This window comes from Crocuta crocuta, unplaced genomic scaffold, assembly GCF_008692635.1.
Source record: "Crocuta crocuta isolate KB4526 unplaced genomic scaffold, BGI_CrCroc_1.0 scaffold61, whole genome shotgun sequence".
Classification (NCBI taxonomy): Eukaryota; Metazoa; Chordata; class Mammalia; order Carnivora; family Hyaenidae; genus Crocuta; species Crocuta crocuta.
Genome location: NW_027528369.1, coordinates 338,042 through 359,151, shown reverse-complemented (window position 1 = coordinate 359,151; position 21,110 = coordinate 338,042). Strand labels below are relative to the sequence as shown.

At 41.4% G+C, this 21,110-nt stretch overlaps 1 protein-coding gene across 1 annotated transcript in view; it reads left to right on the top strand.

The window, feature by feature from the left end:
• DUXB (double homeobox B) overlaps positions 1-18,088 on the top strand; it is a 71,544-nt gene extending 53,456 nt beyond the window's left edge. The window contains 9 exon segments of the mRNA XM_077754167.1: positions 13,366-13,423; positions 13,425-13,492; positions 13,495-13,517; positions 15,783-15,936; positions 16,277-16,318; positions 16,321-16,439; positions 17,733-17,800; positions 17,802-17,918; positions 17,920-18,088. Of these exon segments, the coding sequence (XP_077610293.1) occupies positions 13,366-13,423; positions 13,425-13,492; positions 13,495-13,517; positions 15,783-15,936; positions 16,277-16,318; positions 16,321-16,439; positions 17,733-17,800; positions 17,802-17,918; positions 17,920-18,088 (818 nt within the window).
• Positions 18,089-21,110: the final 3,022 nt, after the last annotated feature.

Here is a 21,110-nt window from a genome sequence, read left to right as displayed (position 1 = left end):
ATTTGAAAATTTGAAGTCCATCCACACAATTAAATGCATACTTTAAAATATTTTTTTCTGGGGCGCCTGGGTGGCTTAGTCGGTTAAGCGTCCGACTTTCGCTTAGGTCATGATCTCGCGGTTCGTGGGTTCGAGCCCCGCGTCGGGCTCTGTGCTGACTGCCAGCTCAGAGCCTGGAGCCTGTTTCAGAGTCTGCATCTCCCTCTCTCTCTGACCCTCCCCTGCTCACGCTGTCCCTCTCTCTCTCTCCTAGAAATAAATAAAAATATTAAAAAAAAATAAAATATTTTTTTATGATCAAAGATACATTACATAAATATTCAAGTTACAGTGAGTCAGACAATTTTAATCTAAAATACGTGGTCTGTCAAAACAATGTTGGCAAGCTTTAATAGCACAGACTTAGATTTCACAATAGTGTGTGATTCTTTTATTTACATGTTCATTTGAAGCAATTCTTTTTTTTTTTAATTTTTTTTTTTATTTATTTCTAGGAGAGAGACAGCGTGAACAGGGGAGGGTCAGAGAGAGAGGGAGTCACAGGCTCTGAAATAGTCTCCAGGCTCTGAGCTGGCAGTCAGCACAGAGCCCGACACGGGGCTCGAACCCACGAACCGCGAGATCATGATCTAAGCGAAAGTCGGACGCTTAACCGACTAAGCCACCCAGACGCCCCTTGAAGCAATTTTTCAATGCGAATTGTTTTTGGAGTTTCCTCCGCACATGCACTTACTCGAGTGGTAAACATTTCATGACCCTTTCCATTATACTGTCTTTTTATAAGTTAATTCTCTTTTTTATAACAGTTTTATTGAGATATAATTCATTCACCATAAAAACGCATATCTTTTTACAGTGTGCAATCTGTTGGGTGTTAGTATATTAGAAGAGTTATGCAACTATCAACATTAGCTAATTTTAGAAAACCTTCATCATCTTTAAAGAGAAACCCCCTATCAGTCAGCACTCAGTGCCATTCTCCATCCTCCCTTAATAGTTGATGGAAACTACTAATCTACTTTCTGTGTCTATGGATTTGTCTATTCTAGACATTTCAATATGAATGGAATCAAACAATAGTGGCCTTTCATGTCTGACTTCTTTAACTCAGCATGTTTGCAAGATTCACCCATGTTAATAGCATGTATTTCATTAATTTACATGTCTGAATAATACTGCATTATAAAATATGCCACATTTTATTTATCCATTCACCAGTTAAAGGACATCCAGATGGCCAACAGACACATGAAACGATGCTCAGCATCCCTCCTCATCAGGGAAATACAAATCAAAACCACACTGAGATACCACCTCACGCCAGTCAGAGTGGCTAAAATGAACAAATCAGAGGAATCTAGATGCCGGCGAGGATGTGAAGAAACAGGCACCCTCCTACACTGCTGGTGGGAATGTAAACTGGTGCAGCCCCTCTGGAAAACAGTGTGGAGGCTCTTCAAAAAATGAACACTAGAACTCCCCTATGACCCAGCAGTAACACTGCTAGGAATTTACCGAAGGGATCCAGGAGTGCTGATGCACAGGGGCACATGGACCCCAATGTTCATAGCAGCGCTCTCAACAATAGCCAAAACATGGAAAAGAGCCTAAGTGTCCATCAACGGATGAATGGATCAAAAAGATGTGGTTTATCTATACGATGGAATACTACATGGCAATGAGAAAGAATGAAATCTGGCCATGTGTCGCAGCATGGATGGACCTTGAGGGTGTTATGCTGAGCGAAATGAGTCAGGCGGAGAATGACAAATACCATATGTTTGCACGTATAGGAGGATTAGGAGGAACTTAACGGAGGACCATGGGGGAGAAGAAGGGAGGAAATAGTGGGAGAGAGGCAAACCATGAGAGACTCTTGAATACTGAGAACAAACTGAGGACTGATGGGTGTTGGGGGGAGGGATGGAGATGGGCATGGAAGAGGGCACTTGTTGGGATGATGAGCACTGGGTGTTATATGGAAACCAACTTGACAATAAACTATTTGTAAAAAAAAAAAAAAAGGACATCTCATACACTAACATTCAGTAATTACCAACATCTTTCCTCATTATTCTCCTTAAGTAAAGAGTTTGAGAATAAAATCTGGGAAAGAGAAAGGTGTGCTCTCCCAGAGGATGAAAAAAAGTCCTCAGATCCCTCCCAAAAATGGGTAGGACTTTTTTTTTTACACAGATGCACTATAAACCCATGAGTAAATTTGTCTCCAAGAGAGTCTGTCCAACGTGCCCAGTGAGAATGACTCAGTAGTCAACGTGGCACCCAACATTTATCCAAGGAATATGTGTGCACACAGACACATGCACGCCCACACATACATATTGGATCCAGTGTACAGAGCGCCATTTTATTCTGTAAAGTCATGAATGGCTTAAAGATTTTCAGAGGAAGAGCTAAATTTTTTTCCTGAAGTGAAGTACTTTTTCAGCACTGTGAATATTTTATGCAAAATGCTTTCCATAATAGAAATTTCTATTTTGTATCAGTTCCATTATCTCTTTGGAATATTTCCAGATGTGCTGTAGGACATGGTGCTCAAATGGGAGTCACTGTACAGCCTCTTCTATTCCCCCTCCAAGATGGCATCTGGCAGTGAGGGAAGCCCCAAGCCTTCTGGAAATAATCCTTGAAGCATTTTCTGGGACTGAGATGGCTGATGTGAGGGTGGCAGGGGGTGGCAATAGACGGAAGTAAGTTGGAGAGAGGGGAGGGTAGAAAGGGGTCAGACATCTGGAGAGAATGGAAGGAGGTGGTCCTCCAGGGAAGGCCCCAGGGGACCCTGGCTGCCTGGGTACTGGCCCTTCCCTTTGCAGCAGGTCCAGGATGCCACCAGCGCAGGCTCCTCTCCTCCCTCAGTCGGACTCCTCATGGCTCCATTATTTTCTGACAATGCTTTTCTTTTCCTTCTATCTTTACCCCAGACCCGTATTTGAGAGCAGACACCACAATGGATCCAGCAGCTGGGCTGCATGTCTCCAGCTCACCTCCTGCCCGCTCTTCTCAAAGCAACATATGAGAAAGAGCAAAGCCACACCTGATAGCCAGGACTGGGCCTCGTACCCTCAGCATGTCCTGGTGTTCTTCTGCAGAACATAAATGTTTTTACAGACTATGGACATCAGACTCGTCCACTCTGTGGCCGTGGTGGATCAAGACACAAACAAGATCACTTTATGACCCTGTCTGACCACAGACAAACTGCAACACTGTCTACGCCACAAAATACCAACCAACTGCTCTCTCCTGACTAACACGAGTGACTGCTGTTCCTTCACAATTATGGCAGCAGCCTTGCCCAAGCTTTCCTCCCTACAGATAAGATTTATTAAAATACTAATCATAGAACCAGTATTTCATGGCAGCACAAAATCCAGAGAAAATGTCTTTTTCTGTAAACTCACCCCACAATCACCCAGCATAAGTGGAAATCCTATAAGGTCCTTCTGCCAAGGCAACAATGGCCAAACCATGGAGGATTGTGGGGGAGGGGGGATCAGCAAGGAACAAGCAGGACCAGAAACAGTGTTTGAATGTGGCCCCTGGGAAGGGTCAGAACAATCCCTTCAGCCACTGTAGACTGGAGTAAGCTATCAGGAAAATGCCGGATGGGAAGATGTCCCTCCCCTCCCCTCCCCCTCCTGTAGGGGCCGGGCCACGCAGGCTCCTGGTCACCCTCATTAGGGGAGCAGGGCTGGACTCCATTCCCCCTATCCATCTAAGGTTTTTCGGACCACACTATCCATACAGGTGGATTTTCCTGCTTACCTGGCACCCCACTAGGGTTGAGACCCTCCGGGCTACTGCTGCTATGAAATGAAAGCAGATGAAGGAATAAAATGAGCATTAGAGAAGTTAAATGAAATAGTTAGGATCCTACAACAAATCTGTAGTCAAGTAACAATTGCATGGTGTGCTTGCGGACATCAATGACATAAGATTTATATGCATATATGTTTTCACTTAGATGTAGAATTTGAGAAATGTAACAGAAAACCATGGAGGAAGGGAAGGGGAAAAAGTAGTTTCAAACAGAGAGGGACACAAACCATAAAAGACTCTTAAATACAGAGGACAAACTGAGGGTTGATTGGGGAGGGGGGGAGAGGGGAAAATGGGTGATGGGCATTGAGGAGGGCACTTGCTGAGATGAGCACTGAGTGTTTATGTAAGTGATGAATCATGGGAATCTACTCCTGAAGCCAAGAGCACACTGTAGACACTGTATGTTAGCTAATGTGACAATAAATTATATTTCAAAAAAAAGAATTCTATGCATATAAGAAATAGAAATGTGGGGTGTCAAGAAAGTGTGTTATTAGTTCACCCTGGTGGGGCTTGGTGATTTGACTTAAATGTAAACCATAGGGCCACTGTCTCCAGTGGAAGAGGTTGTCGCTCTGGAAGAGTGCAATACACCACCTCTGTGATTACAGGTGCAGCCCTGGGAAAGACAGCCTTTGTTTCTCACACACTCTACTCACTGTCAGGAAAAATCTTGTCTTGACATCCCCTTGTCCCATCTGCTACCATGGTGGGAGTACCTCACCCCTCTCTGACAAGGCCCAAATCTTTGCTATCTCAGTTAATTTTCCAAATCGAAGTAAGTCCCCCTTATATTGACCCTGAAACTACGGATTTGTATCCACTTTTTTTTTCTTCTCTTTTGTTTTAATATTTATTTATTTTTGAGACAGAAAGAGAGTGCATGATCAGGCGATGGGCAGACAGAGAGGGGGGCACAAAATCCAACTAAGCCACCCAGGAGCCCCTTGTCTCCACGTTTTAAGAAACAGATTAGGATAGGGGCACCTGGATGGCTTAGTCAGTTAAGTGTCCGACTTTCGCTTAGGTCATGATCTTGCAGTTCGTGGGTTCGAGCCCCGCGTCGGGCTCTGTGCTGACTGCCAGCTCAGAGCCTGGAGCCTGTTTCAGAGTCTGTCACTCCCTCTCTCTCTGACCCTCCCCTGCTCACGCTGTCTCTCTCTCTCTCTCCTAGAAATAAATTTAAAAAAAAAATCCAGCTTAAAAAAAAAAAAAGAAACAGATTAGGATAACTGGATAACCTAATCCAGAGAGGTCTTTGTTTTACCTCTTTGTGTCCTTTCTTGCTAAAGCACAAATAAACATCTTCTCCAGGATGAAGGAAACACTCATTTCGTGTAGGCAACACTCAGAGTCTTAAGTCCAAGGACATTCCTTGTTTTCTGCATGTCACATGCCCACCTGAGCACATAACTTCACATGATCTTCAACAGAATGGATCCTGTCCAACTAGTACTCTCTTAGGTTCACACCTAAGAAGTCTCTTGGAACTTTTTGTTTAGAAAATGGGTCTCGTGCCCTTCTAAATTTCATGAAAATTTACTGCAGTTAAAAGGGAGGGGCTATAACAAATAAGTTTCTGGGAATATTCAGATAATTATTTAAAAATGAAGACTTGGGGGGGAGCCTGGGTGGCTCAATCAGTATAGCATCCAGCTCTCTTGGTTTCTACTCAGGTCATTATCTCAGAGTTGAGTTTGGGCCCGAGTTGGGCTCTGCGCTAACAGCACAGAGGCTGCTTGGGATTTCTCTCTCTTTTCTCTCTGCCCTGCCCTAGCTTGCTCTCCCTCGCTTTCTCAAAAAATAAACATTCAAAAATTAAAGTAAATGAAAATGAAGACTTAACCCTGATCATAGAGCTTAAGATACAACAACCAAATCTGTATATCCACTTTAGTCTCAATTATGTCATGGTAATAAATGACCTCAAAACACTAGTGGCTTACCTCAACAAAAATCTATTTCTCATCCTACTGGGATTCAGGTTAATGAGATCATCATTATCTAGGACAGGCTCACATTAGTGAGAGAAGAGCAATGGCCCAAAAAGCTGGGAGAATTCTGCTCAGAGATGGTATAGATTGCTTCATTAGGCCCACTCATATCTCACTGGTTGAAAGAAATCACAGGGCAAAGGCAAAAATCAATTTGTGGAGTATAATTCCCTTGGAAGACATGACCTGACTGGGCTGGTGCCGTGTGGGTGGGCATGAAATAAGTGGCCCTTTTTAATATATGGTGGTTCATTTATTTGGTCAAAATTAGCTTCCATCCTGAAAGTATACAAAATTATCTTATTCTTCTCCACCAGACACAATCTGAAGTACTTTCCAAACCAAAACCCTTCACTGATACTCAAACCAATTTGAAGATCCCAATACAACTCCTTCATCAAGATATCAAAGAGCAGAGACACTTGGGTGGTTCAGTCAGTTAAATGTCCGACTCAGGTCATGATCTCACTGATCGTGGGTTCAAGCCCTACACCAGCTCCATGCTGATCATGCAGAGCCTGCTGGGGATTCTCAATCTCTCAAAATAAATAAATAAACTTTAAAAAAGATATTTAAAAAAAAAGATATCAAAACACCCCATGCTATGAGCCAGTTGGGAGTAGGGACTGGACCCATGTAGAAAACATTCTCTTATATATAAAGAAGACTGCACGCATTGAAACAGAGCAGTAATAAGATTCAGTTGGGAAGATGTTTGGGGCAGACTTCTAACTGAGCATGAGATCTATTTCTGCTTCCTGGCTGAAGTCCCCAGACCAGATCTTTGAATGTCCCTTATCTTGTTTGGCCTCATATGTAGGGACCCTAGAGACTGTAGTAAAGAAAAACACAAAGGAAAACACATACAAATACAAACCAATTAACCTGATTCCATTTATTTCCAGGTGTAATTAACCCATCCCCCAATTCATTACACCCAATTTTTCTCTCAACTAAAATATCTTTAGCGTATCAGTTGTCTGTTGCAAAAGCACGCTTCATTTTTTTTTTCTGTAGCAATTTACAAGCATACTTAATTAAAGAAAGATTTATTGGTGGAAGTTTTAATTGCCATAAACCAAATTTCAAATCATGACCTAGGTCTGATTTTTGAGTTTCTTTTTTTTTTTTTTTTAATATTTTTATTTATTTCTAGGAGAGAGAGAGAGACAGTGTGAGCAGGGGAGGGTCAGAGAGAGAGGGAGTCACAGACCGAAACAGGCTCCAGGCTCTGAGCTGGCAGTCAGCACAGAGCCCGACGCGGGGCTTGAACCCATGAACCGCGAGATCATGACCCAAGCGAAAGTTGGACGCTTAACCGACTAAGCCACCCAGACGCCCCTGAGTTTCTTAACTAAGCATAAAATTTTTGTTAGAAAGTGTGTCTCCAAGCTTTTTTTCTTGAATTTTTGAAATTAATTTCGTCATTTCAATGAGTATAAATCTACCTGTACTCCTTACTTTGAACTTCATGCATCCTTTCTATCTCCTACCCTTCTTCCCGCTGAACAACATATTCCTTTTTTTTTCAATAGTAATAGAATGTACCTTTATTAACACATTTCTTTCTGAGCTCATTTCTTTCTAGATGTTCCCAGGCAATAATGGCCAAAAGCATATGAAACATGACAGCAATATTTTGTTATCCATAATTCAAAGCACAAGAGAGATTCGCCCATTTTCTGCCTTCTAGGCTTTCACAGGTAACAGAGCTTTGTTTCTTTCTATAAGGATTTTTAAATTTTTTCATGTGTATTTTTTTTTAATTTTTATTTATTTCTAGGACAGAGAGAGAGACAGCGTGAGCAGGGGATGGGTCAGAGAGAGAGGGAGACACAGACTCTGAAATAGGCTCCAGGCTCTGAGCTGGCAGTCAGCACAGAGCCTGACGTGGGGCTCGAACCCACAAACCGCAAGATCATGACCTAAGCGAAAGTCGGACGCTTAACCGACTAAGCCACCCAGGTGCCCCTCCATGTGTATTTATTTTTGAGAGAGAGAGACACAGAGCGCAAGTGGAAGGAGGCACAGAGAGAAAGACAGGGAGACACAGGATCTGAGGGAGGCTCCAGGCTCCAAGCTGTCAGCACAGAGCAGGATGCAGGGCTCAAACTCACAAACCGTGAGATCATGACCTGAGCTGAAATCAGAAGCTTAACCAACTGAGCCACCCAAGTGGCCCCACAGCTAATGTAGCTTTACCAAAAACTTTATGATGGCATAACATGAGTAACCTTCTTTCTAGGATTCAATCAAGTTTTCTATCACTGGTGGCTTGTCTCCATGACAAATCCATATACACACTTTTCTCCTGTTAAATGTCATTTCAAAAAGAAACCATTTGTGGGGTGCCTGGGTGGCTCAGTTGGCTAAGCATCCTACTCTTGATTTTGGCTCACAGACCGTGATATCGAGCCCCATGATGAGTGTGGAGCCTGCTTGGGATTCTCTCTCTCCCTCTCTCTCTGCCCTTCCCCTACTCAAGTTCTTTCTTGGTCTCTCTCAAAATAAACAAACATCAAAAAAAAAAAAGAAAGAAAGAAACAATTTGGTGATTATATCAGGCAGAGTTCAACTATTCAACCACAGAAACAGAATCAGTACATATAGTGATCAATTGCAAGGAACTGGCTTATGTGACTATAGAAACTCACTAAGCAATTCCAAAACTCACAGTAGGGCTGAACTCTTGAGCATGGGCATCTATCAACAGGAAGAATGTCTTTGAAGGGAAGCCTCCACTCTGACCTTTTGGCCTTTCAGTTGATTGACTTAGGCTCAGCCAGATTATATAGGATTAATCTCCCTTAAAGTCAAGTGACTGTGGACTTTAATCACATCTACAAAATACTAACACAGAAACACCTAGATGAGTGAAAAACTAAGTTCTGTAGCTTAGCTATGCTGACATTTAAAAGTCATCATTCTTGGGGGTGCCTGGGTGGCTCAGTCGGTTAAGCATCCAACTTTGACCCAGGTCATGATCTCAACAGTTCGTGGGTTCGAGCCTCGCATCGGGTTCTGTGCTGACAGCTCAGAGCCCGGAGCCCGCTTCAGATTCTGTGTCTCCCTCTCTCTCTGACCCTCCCCTGCTCATGCTCTCTCTCTCTCTCTTTCTCTCTCTCAGAAATAAATGAAAACACTAAAAAAAAAAAATTTTTTTTAAGTCATCATTCTTACTAAGCTAAGTGAAATAAGTCAGGCAGAGAAGGACAGATACCATATGTTTTCACTCATATGTGGAACAGGAGAAACTTAACAGACGACCATAAGGGAGGAGAAGGGGAAAAAATAGTTAAGGAGAGGGAGGGAGGCAAACCACAAGAGACTCTTAAATATTGAGAACAAACTGAGGGTTGATGGGGGTGGGGGAGAGAGAAAAATGGATGATGGGCATGGAGGAGGGCACTTGTTGGGATGAGCACTGGGTGTTATATGGAAACCAACTTGACAATAAACTATATTATAAAAAAACAAAAAATAAATAAAAGTCACCACTCTGGCTACACCTTGCCTTGTCTAACTGTAAACTATATACCTCTCCTAGAATAAATGATTTCCAAATTCAAAAAATAATGTGATATTTCTGCCTAATACGGCACAACTATCCTGCCAAGAATGGAAACATGCTAATTCTTTCTCCAAAAGAAGATGGAACATCCTTGGGTGATATGCATCCTTCTCTTTTGATGCTCCCTACATATGATGATGTAAAGTTAACTATTATTGGGACACCTGACTAGCTCAGTGGGTAGAGCATGTGACTCTTGATCTCAGGGTGGTGAGTTCAAGCCCCAAGTTGGCTGTAAAGCCTACTTAAAATATTAATAAAGTCAACTATTATTAATGCACCTTATATTGGATCATTAGGGAATATGAGAAGAAAACAAATATTTTAATAAATGTACAGATTCATAGCAAAATTCTCCTAATATGTCCTCATTTCTGCAAATGGTCAAAGGTAGTAGCTAGCTTTGTTAACTATTTTCTTCCATTACCAATTCATATTTCCTTTGACCTCAGCAACTACCTCACATGGTTTTGATTCTTTGCCTGGTCAGGTGACCTGAATATATTTATATATTTTTTAATTACATGTAATATATACAAATGTATCTCTAAAAGTCTGTTCTTATAGAATGACCTCCAGTACTAACCTCTGTATCATTTAGTCTCAACCAGAGAAAGAGGATCAGTAGCATTCTGAACTCATAGGAAACTAGTGAAATTATACACACATATAAAGACATTTGTTATAAAGAATTGACTTATACAACTATGGCATCTGGATAGGCAAGAATGAGATTTCTTGGGGGTGGCTGGGTGGCTCAGTTAGTTAAGTGTCTGACTCTTGGTTTCAGCTCAGGCCATGATCTCATGGTTGTGGTGACAGTGCAGAGCCTGCTTGGGATTCTCCCTCTATCTGCCCCTCCCACGCTCACGTGCACCCTTTCTCTCAAAATAAACATTTTTTTAAAAAAATGAGATTTCTGGGGCAGACTCTGGAAGGTCAGGCTGAAACTGTCTCACAGATGAAGATGCTGTCCACGGATCTGATTTCTTTTCCTCCAAGAATGCCCAGCTTTGCTCTTAACACTTTCCCATGATTTTCTCAGCCTCACCAGATCAAGGATAATCTCCTTTACTTAAATCCAACTGATTATATAACTCAATCAATCTACAGAATACCTTCAGGTCAACAACCTAAAAACCTACCTCAGTATGTTTTTGAACCATGGAGTATAGGTTAGCAAAGATGACATATAAATTTTATGATCAATGATGGGAAAAAAATGTTTCAGTAAGAGCTGAGGAAAACGGGTAAAATATGAAGTGAAGGGTACCTGGATGGCTCAGTCAATTAAGCATCCAACCCTTGATTTTGGCTCAGGTGGTCATCTCAGGGTTTGTGGGATCAAGCCCTGAGTCTGGCTCTGAGCTGACAGCACAAGGCCTGCTTGGGATTTTCTTTCCCTCTCTCTCAAAAATAAATAAATAAACTTAAATATATACATACACACACACATATATAGGCACATGGGTGGTTCAATCTGTTAAGCATCCAACTTTGGCTCAGGTCATAATCTCATGGTTTGTGAGTTCAAGCCCCACGTCAGGTTCTGTGCTGACAGCTCAGAGCCTGCAGCCTGCTTCAGATTCTGTGCCTCCCTCTCTCTCTGCCCCTACCTGGCTTGTGCTCTCGCTCTTTCTCTCAAAAATAAACATTAAAAAAAGAAAAACATAGGGTGTGTGAGTGGCTCAGTCCATTAAGCAACTGACTTAACCGATGCGTGAGTTCAAGCCCCACATCAGGTTACACACAAAAGAAAAGAAAGAAAGAGAGTAAGAGAAAGAAAGAAAAAAAGGAAGAAAGAAAAAGGAGGAGCATTTGGGTGACTCAGTCGGTTAAGTGTCTGGCTTGAGCTCAAGTCATCATCTCACAGTTGGTGAGTTCGAGCACCGCATTGGGCTCTGTGCTGACAGCTCAGAGCCTAGAGCGTGCTTTGGATTGTCTCCCTCTCCCTCTGCCCCTCCTCCGCTTGTGCTCTCGTCTCTCTCAAAAATAAACATTAAAAAAAATTTTATTTCAAATAAAAACAAAGAAAAATATAAAGTAGGTAGATCTTTCCAAAATTATAAATAACATCAAACCAAAATAATTAAAATGTGCAAGTACTACATTATGGAGAAAAAAATGTTTTTAATATATAAATGTATCTACGTATTTGTACATAAACGAGAGAGCACAGATTCTAAGTCATATTTGGAAAAATATTAGGATATCTTTAAACTACCTGGTAGAATCTGTACTTCCTCTTAATCTGATTACTTCAAGTTTCTTTCTAAAAGTGTTGAACATTAATGAAGGATTAAATAGAAGGGTATATAAGAAATGGGTGGGTCACCCTTGGTGTTGATAAGGCTGTTGTCTTCCACAGCTGCTCAGTTGCCCACTCACCTCTGCAGAGTCCAGGTACCTCTTCCCAAGATGGATTTGAACAGCACTGCAAGTGGTAAATTTTCATCTGCATTTTGCTCTCTTCTTTGATAATGCCATATGCTTTGTTTCCCAGAGTTTATGAGTTAAATCACTATCATAATTAGAGGGACAGATTGTTGGAACAGGAGGTGTTTTGCATTGATAAGTTGTGTTAGAGGACTGATGGGTGCTTTAAAATTGGAGACTGGAATTTCAAATTTAAGGTTAACAGCCAGGAGTCCCACAAGTAGGTTGTAGGTTGTCAAAAGTTTTGTGGGTTTTTTTTTAAATTTCTTTTATGTTTTTATTTTATTTTGAAAAAGACAGGGAGCGAGCGGGGGAGGGGCATAGAGAGTGGGAGACACAGAATCTGAAGCAGGCTCCAGGCTCTGAGCTGTCAGCACAGAGCCCGACGCAGGGCTTGAACCCAAAGACTGAGATCATGACCTGAGCCCAAGTCGGACGCTTAACCGACTGAGCCACCCAGGTGCTCCAATAGGTTGTCAAAAGTTTTAAAGTTGACACTGTAAACGGAGAAAAGCATATATATATATANCCCTGGGTGTCCTTTTTTTTTTTTTTTAAGAGAGAGAAAGCCTGAGGGATGGGGCAGAGAGAGAGGGAGAGAAAATCCCAAGCAGGCTCCTCACTGACAGCACAGAGCCCTACGCAGGGCTCAATCTCCAGAACTAGGGCTCAATCTAACCATGAAATCATGACCTGAGTCGAAATCAAGTGCTAGATACCTGCAGCTCCTGGGTGGCTCAGCTGGTTAAGCATCTGACTCTTGATTTCAGCTCAGATCATGATCTCACAGCTTGTGAGTTCAAGCCCAGAGTTGGGTACCACACTGTCAGGGCAACTCCCACTTAGGATTCTCTTTCCCTCTCTCTCAAAATGAATAAACTTTAAAAGAAGAAAAACAAATTAAAAAAACAAAACAGTCAGAAGCTTAACCAACTGAGCCACGCAGACACCCCACTGTGTATTTTATTTAAATTTTTTAAGGTTTGACTTGTTTATGTCCATTAACTTTCCTAGCTCCTACTGCTTCCTATGTTCTTTGCATGTAATTTTCTGGATTTTCAGTAACTTTTTCCTTTGATAACTCAGATCACAGAGTGTCATTTTTTCTTTTCTTTTTTTTTATTTATTTCTAGGAGAGAGAGAGAGAGACAGCGTGAGCAGGGGAGGGTCAGAGAGAGAGGGAGTCACAGACTGAAACAGGCTCCAGGCTCTGAGCTGGCAGTCAGCACAGAGCCCGACGCGGGGCTCGAACCCACGAACCGCGAGATCATGACCGAAGCAAAAGTCGGACGCTTAACCGACTAAGCCACCCAGGCGCCCCATGAGTGTCATTTTTTCTATTATACATACATATTCAACTTACAGTTCTCCAATTTAACATGACCTTAGCTGTATCCCTAAAGTAAAAATACAAAATCATTGTTGAACCTACAGGCTTTCAGCCTAGAAAAAAAATATTCACAGAGTTCTTAATCCATAAACATATCCTTCATACTCCTCTTCCCATTTTCTCTTGATCAGGCATACTACAAAAAGAAACCTGGCAAGGCAAGACTGTTTACAACCAGAGTCAAAAGGATACTCCAAGCATGGTTTGAACAAAACCCTCACCCTGGTAAAGCTACCAGGAAACAATGGGCCAAAGAAATAGCATTCCAGAGTGTAAAATTCAGGTAAGCATTAGGTTTCTATTTCATTATCTGTCAGATTCAAAGTAGACAGAAATGTTGCGATCAGGACTTTCAGGCAATTCTTACATGTCAGGTATGTTGCTCAGGAGGTTTTTATTGTTGTATATTAAAAGAACTGTGTTTGTATCTTTTACTAATTGTGAAAATACTGATTGGGTATATTCACTGACAGGAGGAGAATATACTGGCTCAGGGCCTCCCAATGGGAGATACATCAATTTTTGAGATTTACGCAATTCAGGAAATTACAACACTATAATAATATGGCATCATTAAGTATTGATATATACTGGGGCACTTGGCTGGCTCAGTCACTAAAACATGTAATGAATTTGGGGTTGTGAGTTCAAGCCCTATACTGGGTGTAGAGATTAAAAATAACAATCTTTGGGGCTCAGTTAACTTCAGCTCAGGTCATGATTTCAACTTGTGGGATCGAACCCCATGTCAGGCTCTGCACTGACAGCACTGAGACTGCTTGGGATTTTCTCTCTCCCTCTCTGTCTGCTCTTCCCCCACTCACACTTCCTCTAAGACAAATCTTTAAAAAAAACAAAAATAAAAAATCTTTTTAAAAAAGTTCTGATATATACTGCATAACGATGATTAATATGTAATTACGAGAAACTGTGGGGCAAGAACTCACATAAATTTCCAATTCTCAGGCTAGGTCTTTTTTAATGCCTGAAATGTGATTTTCACACACTTAAGTATATAAAGTAGGGGTTAGGGGCGCCTGGGTGGCTCAGTCAGTTAAGTGTCCAACTTTGGCTCAGGTCATGATCTCAAGGTTCATGAGTTTGAGGCCCACGTTGGGCTCTGTGCTGACGGCTCAGAGCCTGGAGCCTGCTCCAGATTCTGTCTCTCTCCCTCTCCCCTCCCCCCTCCCTCCCTCTGGAGCCTGCTTCAGATTCTGTGTCTCCCTCCCTCCCTTCCCTCTCTCTGCCCCTCCCCTGTTCATACTCTGTCTCTTTCTCAAAACTAAACAATGAATGTTGCGCTAGGGTGGCAAAGCTGGTTAAGCATCTGACTCTTGATCTCAGCTCAGGTCATGATCTCAAAGTATGTGAGTTTGAGCCCCACATTGTACTCTTCACTTGGGATTCTGTCTCTCCTTCTCTCTGCCCCTCCCCAGCTTGTGCTCTCTTTCTCTCTCTCTCAAAATAAACTAAAAAAAAGTTAATAAAAATAATTTTAATTTTTTAAGTATATTAAGTAAAATCCCATATTGTATTATTTTGAATGGTACTAATGTAAAAATGAAACTAAGTTGGATTTCTTCGATAGCTGTAAACAATTATACCAGTGAAACAGCATTTAAAACAATGAAGATCAATAAAATGTGCTTTTAGAGGGAAATAATGAGTTCCTATTTTTGTGTCTGTATAGAGCCACCAGTAAGCCATAGGCTAGAAGGTCCTCAGTCTGAGGAGATGTCGGAGAGAAATTTTTTATTCTTCATGCAGGAGTTCTGGGTGTGAAGAGACAGCTTATTCAAACCCCAATAATAAAAGCACATACTGTGGGACTATGTGAAATGTGCCTAAGGCTTACCTGCAAATATTCTGATTAATTAGAGAACAGATAACCTTTTAGCACAATGCCTGGATAAAAGAGCGGCTTGTTAAATATTGGTTGTTCTTTGATACCCTACCTATCACAAATTATCAAAAATAAAACCAACAATTAGAAAGTACACTGCAAATGTGACTCCAGTAATGAGGAAACAGCAAAGAGTTCTACTGGCTAGATAAGTGACAACAGTTTCCCAGCAAGGTGTACTGGGTCCTAGGAGTCTCCTTACCTACTGCTGATTATGGAATAAGAGGGAATGTGGATCAATGTTAGTAAGGCTCTTGATCGTGGCTAATTTACTCCCCACTTAAAGAAATTCTTTTCACAATCAATTCCATATGTATTATACATAATAAAATGGGACCAAGAAAAGACATTCACACAGAAGCTCTGTTTTGAGAGGTGGGAGGAGGGAAAAGAGAGAAAAATAAATATTGATAGAACAGTATCTCTTGTATCAGGGACTTTTACTTGGGACACCAAGAAGATGACCATGCAAGAAATGCTGTCTTGAAATGTATGCTAATAATAATATAACTCCTAAGATAATACATCACTTTTTTTCTTATGGATCTTATCCCAATGGCAGTTGATCAAATCAATTTCATTTAATTGCCTTGATATTTGGAACAACACAGATTGAGTTACATGACTTCAACATCTCCCACTCAGATTTGGTTTAAAAACCTCAGATCCAAACAAAGACAATTGGAATTGGATGCTCCCGAGCAAACGGTGAAACCCAGGGACAAAACCAGCATCAGCCTTGGACTCAAGGGAAGAAACTACTGGTCCAAATGCATTTCTTCAGTGGGTCCCAGAGAAAGTGAAAAAGGCTCTGCACATTGTGTCCATATTCTCAACAAAAAAATCATCATCTTAGGAGGCACTTACACCTTGTTCTGGGCACCCTAGTGTCAGAATAAAAGCAAGGTCCCACAGCTGGCTGAGACAGGCAGGTTCTTAGCACGGCAGGGCTCCGGGCCTTTTGTCTTGCTGCTCTAAGCAGGGTGGCATCCTGTTCTGTCACCCTTGGGGATTCAGGGAGAGTGTCAGCATGATCTTCCTAGATTCAAGTTTTCAGTTCAAATATGAGAACTGTCCTAAAAGACACCCTCTGTTTCCATGTTCTCCTTTAGGGTACTTCCCAAAAGCAGCCAGATAAGACTGGACATCCATTACAAGATCTCAATCACACATCCTACTTAAACTTTTGACAGGAACCAATTCCCTGACATTACAACCAGGAAAAAACTGGCTAAAATAACAGGCATTCAGGAATCAAGAATTCAAGTCAGTTCTGTCAGTGGCACCAAATATGTTCTACCTGTAAGTGATGTTATATTTCCTCCTAATGGGCTGCTGAAAAACTCTGACCTATCTTAGATTATCACAATCATCAAGAGCAAAAGTATGGGTTGGTAAACAGCTAGCACTACAAGTCAGATTCCTGCAAAATGCAGAGTTCTGTCAATGTTCTATCCATTTAGAATCTGCAGCAGCAAAAATGGGGGAGAATATGAAAGTTAATACCTATTTTAGGAACTCCCTGTCAGATTTTTTAAAAGCTTGGTCATTTTGGTCCAGATAATTCCTTTCTTATGAGGTTGTCCTGTGCCTAATTGGTATTTTTAAGCATTCCTGGCCTCTATAAACTAGACACCCTGCTCACCTCCCGTCCTCCAACTTCTGACAGCCCAAAACATTTAGAGACTTAGTCACATGTCCTCCAGTGAACAAAATCACTCACTGGTACCTTCTAAAGTTATGAAGACAGTGGTTTAGTGTATGTTAAATGCTCATGCCTAGAAAGCACAGTCATAGTTTTTTCAGCACAGAAACCCTCAAAAGACTTGTGTTCATTAATCCTTGATCAGATTTATACACATGTATGTAAGACTGGGATTTTTTTTTTTAATAGTTTATTGTCAAGTTGGTTTTCATATAACACCCAGGGCTCATCCCAACAAGTGCCCTCCTCCATGCCCATCACCCCCCTTCCCCTCTCTTATACACATGTTGACAAAGAGATAAATGTCAACCTGGTCAAGAAAACTTATTTCCTGATCCACTGCTGAAATTAAAGGGAAGAATCTAGAGCAAATGCCTTCTCAACCAGTTTCAATCCATCTATAGTTGACTGTGGTGTTAGGACCTCACTTTGTGTTTGTATGTGTATACACGTTTATACATACACATATATGCATACATACACATACTGAACACAAGAATGAGAGAAATGACATATATGCAATAGTTCTATTTCATATGAAATACACACACACACACACACACACACACACACACCCCGTGATAATGGAGCCTGTATTAATAGTCCCTTTGCTTTATGCCATATGAGAAACAGAGCCAGAATCACTTGTCTTATGACATTCTTGTCTCCTTTTTCTTCACAAAAACGTGGTTTCAGAACGGAAGGTTCTATACCCAGGGCAGAGAAGTGAGTCTATGAATTCCTTGGCAGACTGCCCAAACAAAAGACCAGATCTGACATCTCAGCACCACCAAATTGATCTGGCAACTCTTCCAGGCAGGTATCATTTTGCTTTCTCCAATTTTTTCGGCAGGAGCCAAATATTGCTACCAGCTCCTCTTCCATCCCAGGAGTTCTCTGTCCCTTTTGTTAGCCAAAGACCAAGAGACATGATGGTACAGCCCACACAGACTGTGCAGAGAGAAATCTCTCTCTACTCTCAGGAATTACCTGCCAATATCATTGACTCTGGGAGTCTCGGATACTCAGACCCCTTTCTGGCCCGAAAAGCAAGAAAAGTGCCAGAATCACAAAGAATGACACAGGAGTACTGCAGTTGAAGGACTACTCTCAGCCTCATCCTGAGCACCAAAACCACCAACTGCAGGATCTGGCGCAGGCGGACATGTATTACATTCTGCAACGGTGGGATGAGATCTGCCAGGCTCTGACTGTGAAGTGGGATCCTTGAGGAGGGACACACTGAGACACATGCCTGCCGAACAGTCAGCTGGAAAACCATCTTATTCCCTTGGCCAACTTACCAGCAATGTGGAAAAACCTCAAGCCTTTATGTCAACTACTGTTACCCACAGATTTTCAGGAACAAGTAACTTTTCCAAGTCCTGGCCCGCAGAAAGAGGACCCTCCAGGACCCCAACTGTGCTTCAGTGAAGATGATTTTCAGGCTGCGTTCCATACCCTACAAAGCTCACCAGGGCCTGAACCTCCAGAGAAAGAAGTCATTCTCAGAACCTGGTCCAGGCCTCTCTTCTTTTGATGCACTATCAGTGCAATTTAAAGGACTGTGGATAATGAAGTCATCCTGTTTGGGACAAGATTAATGCAACAGGAAGGAGAAACCACTTGGAAACCCAAATGAAAGTTAGAACTGTTTTGTGGGCAGTGGTTATCTTCTATACTCACTTCACCGAATAAAGGATGGTTTCTAAGCTCCACACAGCCTCTGGAAGCACCACAGGCCAGCACACAGGTCTGCTGAATCCTTCTGAACAAAAGCATTTTATTGACAAACATGACCTCCTCTCTAATCACCATGTCCACCAATCCAGAATATGCATGAACTGTAACCAAACCCAAGCAGGAACAGATCTACCTGCTGACACATCAGCACTCCTTTTCCTCCTAGCAAGATGGGAAAGCAAACTTGAAATTAAGTTTGTCACACAGAAAATGAAAGGATACTATATTTCTTGATGATGTGAATTCATACAAGTGAGCTTTTCCCCAACATTTTAAGGATTTCAACTGGGAACTAGACACTATCCCAGTATCTACAAATACTGTAGATTTGTGATATCTACAAATATTAAATGTAGATATTTAATGATTAAATGAATCATTTAATGAACGGTTAAATGAATCAGGTTAAATCCACAATACTGAGTATTCTTCATTTGCACTTTTTTCCTTTGACTATTTAAAACGTTACCAAAAAATTACAATGAAAATACAGTAGTAACACCATACAAGCACTTAGTCTAATATGTTAATCTAAAACTGGGATAACCATTCTCATTTTCAGTCTTCTCTCTTCTTCTGAAATGAAAGCACATCTCAAAATAGACTTTGGTGTATGAAGGTGTATGTGGGTTTACCTTGGTAATACAAAAACATCTTTGAGTTTTATCAAGTTGCATTGTTCGAACAAACTCAAAAGGCTAGGTCCAGGTTGATGATAAACAGTGGTAACATTCCACCCCTGGATGGATAGTCTTGTTCCTAGAGAAGGTGACTAGAACTTGTACAATCGAAGTTTTTGGCAGACTTTTATTTGGGTATTCACCTTCCCTTTCATGCCACGTTCTCAGGGAAAGTAACACAATCTGCAGTCCAAGTAGAATATATCTTGATTGATTTAAGTTAATCCAGTCAATTTCACTTACAAAGAGTTAGGAAGGCATGTGTGCCAAAATACTGGCCAATGAGAAATCCAGGGTCTTCCAAGAAAGGATGCACTCAACTTGCGACCATAAAGGAAACAGCCCACAAGACAAGCTAGGGACAGCCAAGTAGAAAAATAAAGAGAACCCTGAAGCTACCTACATCGGGACTTCTCATTCATACAAGATATAAATCCCCTTGTTTCCCTTATTGTTTCAAGTCCTTTATTTTAAGCTTTCTGTTATAAACAATTAAATACAACTTTTAGATACAGGCAAAGGGAGCATATGATCCAGCAAAGAGCATTAGACCAAAACCTAGAGAAAATCTCAACAATTCAAGCAACAGCTTAAACTTTTAACTGCACCTGCTTAACAGGGATAGGGAACAAAGGAAAACTTAATACCAGGAGTATAGCCCACTGCTGCAGTTTGCAAAGAGGAGACAGAAATGTTTCTGCTACTAATGAAGGTATACAAGTTATTTAAGACCTAGAGAATTTCAAAAGCTGAGTTGTGGGGTTAGTAGAAAATAGGGAGGAAGGCCCATAATTCATGGGCTAAAATGAGTAAGAAATTATGTTTCCCAGAGCACAAGCCTCATGAAGTCAAGAAAAGAAAACCCAACAAGTAAGAATCTGACAGCTTAACGGCGAGGTATCCTAACTTTAGGACTTGAACAGCTGGTCTATGGAGCAGATGCAGCCATAGCTCGATGTCATTAACCGTTAAGATCCAACTCATTTTCCTTAGATTTGTGCTCCCAAAAATACTTCTGATAATTTGTTTTCCTTCATATTATCTCCCAGCCTAAAAAATGAAATTCCAGAGAAATGACAAAAACAGATATTTGGAAGTCACTGGTGCTTTAATTTAAATATCTTTTGGGAGTCTAGATATAATGACTCAGACCCTTTTGTACATGCTCTGACAAAACCGAAGTTTCTAACCTTGTAAAACTATAGGAACTTTACTAAGGTATAAACATCCTAAATGACATCTCCATTCCACATTTAAAGTATTTTCAACCACCCTAGAGTCATACCTGATTGAATAACACATTTTAAACAAATGCCTACCACCTAACCCTTCCCAATATCCACTTAAAAATTATTCCTGGAGCTAGGTACTCCCGGGAACAGTTATCCTTTCAACATACTAAAGAGAAGGGCAAAGTAAAGCATTTTGATTTAGAATGGGTCCCGCCAGAAGCAGACCCGAAGAATTTGTGTGTAACTGATGATTCCAAAATGCATTTATTAGAGAAATGCAGATGTGAAACAGGAGAAGGAAGCCTGTGCAGAGTGCATTCATAAACTACTACCACTGTGGGCAACTATGCTGGTTTCTGCTGAGTACCGTTAAAAGATGGCATGGAAACCTTTATCCCGCTCAAGGGGGCATGGAAACCATTATCCCACTCAAGGACTGCTTCTCAAATATTCAGTTGGGTCATTTCTCCAGATGGCAAGGAAGCTGGAAATGCATCCTCTAATTCTCATCCACCATCAGCCGAAAGCCACTCACAGCAGCATGAACTTCACAGCACTTCAAGGAGAGGGGAAACCTCAAGCCGGTGCTTGCAGTAGGACCCCTATCCGTGGC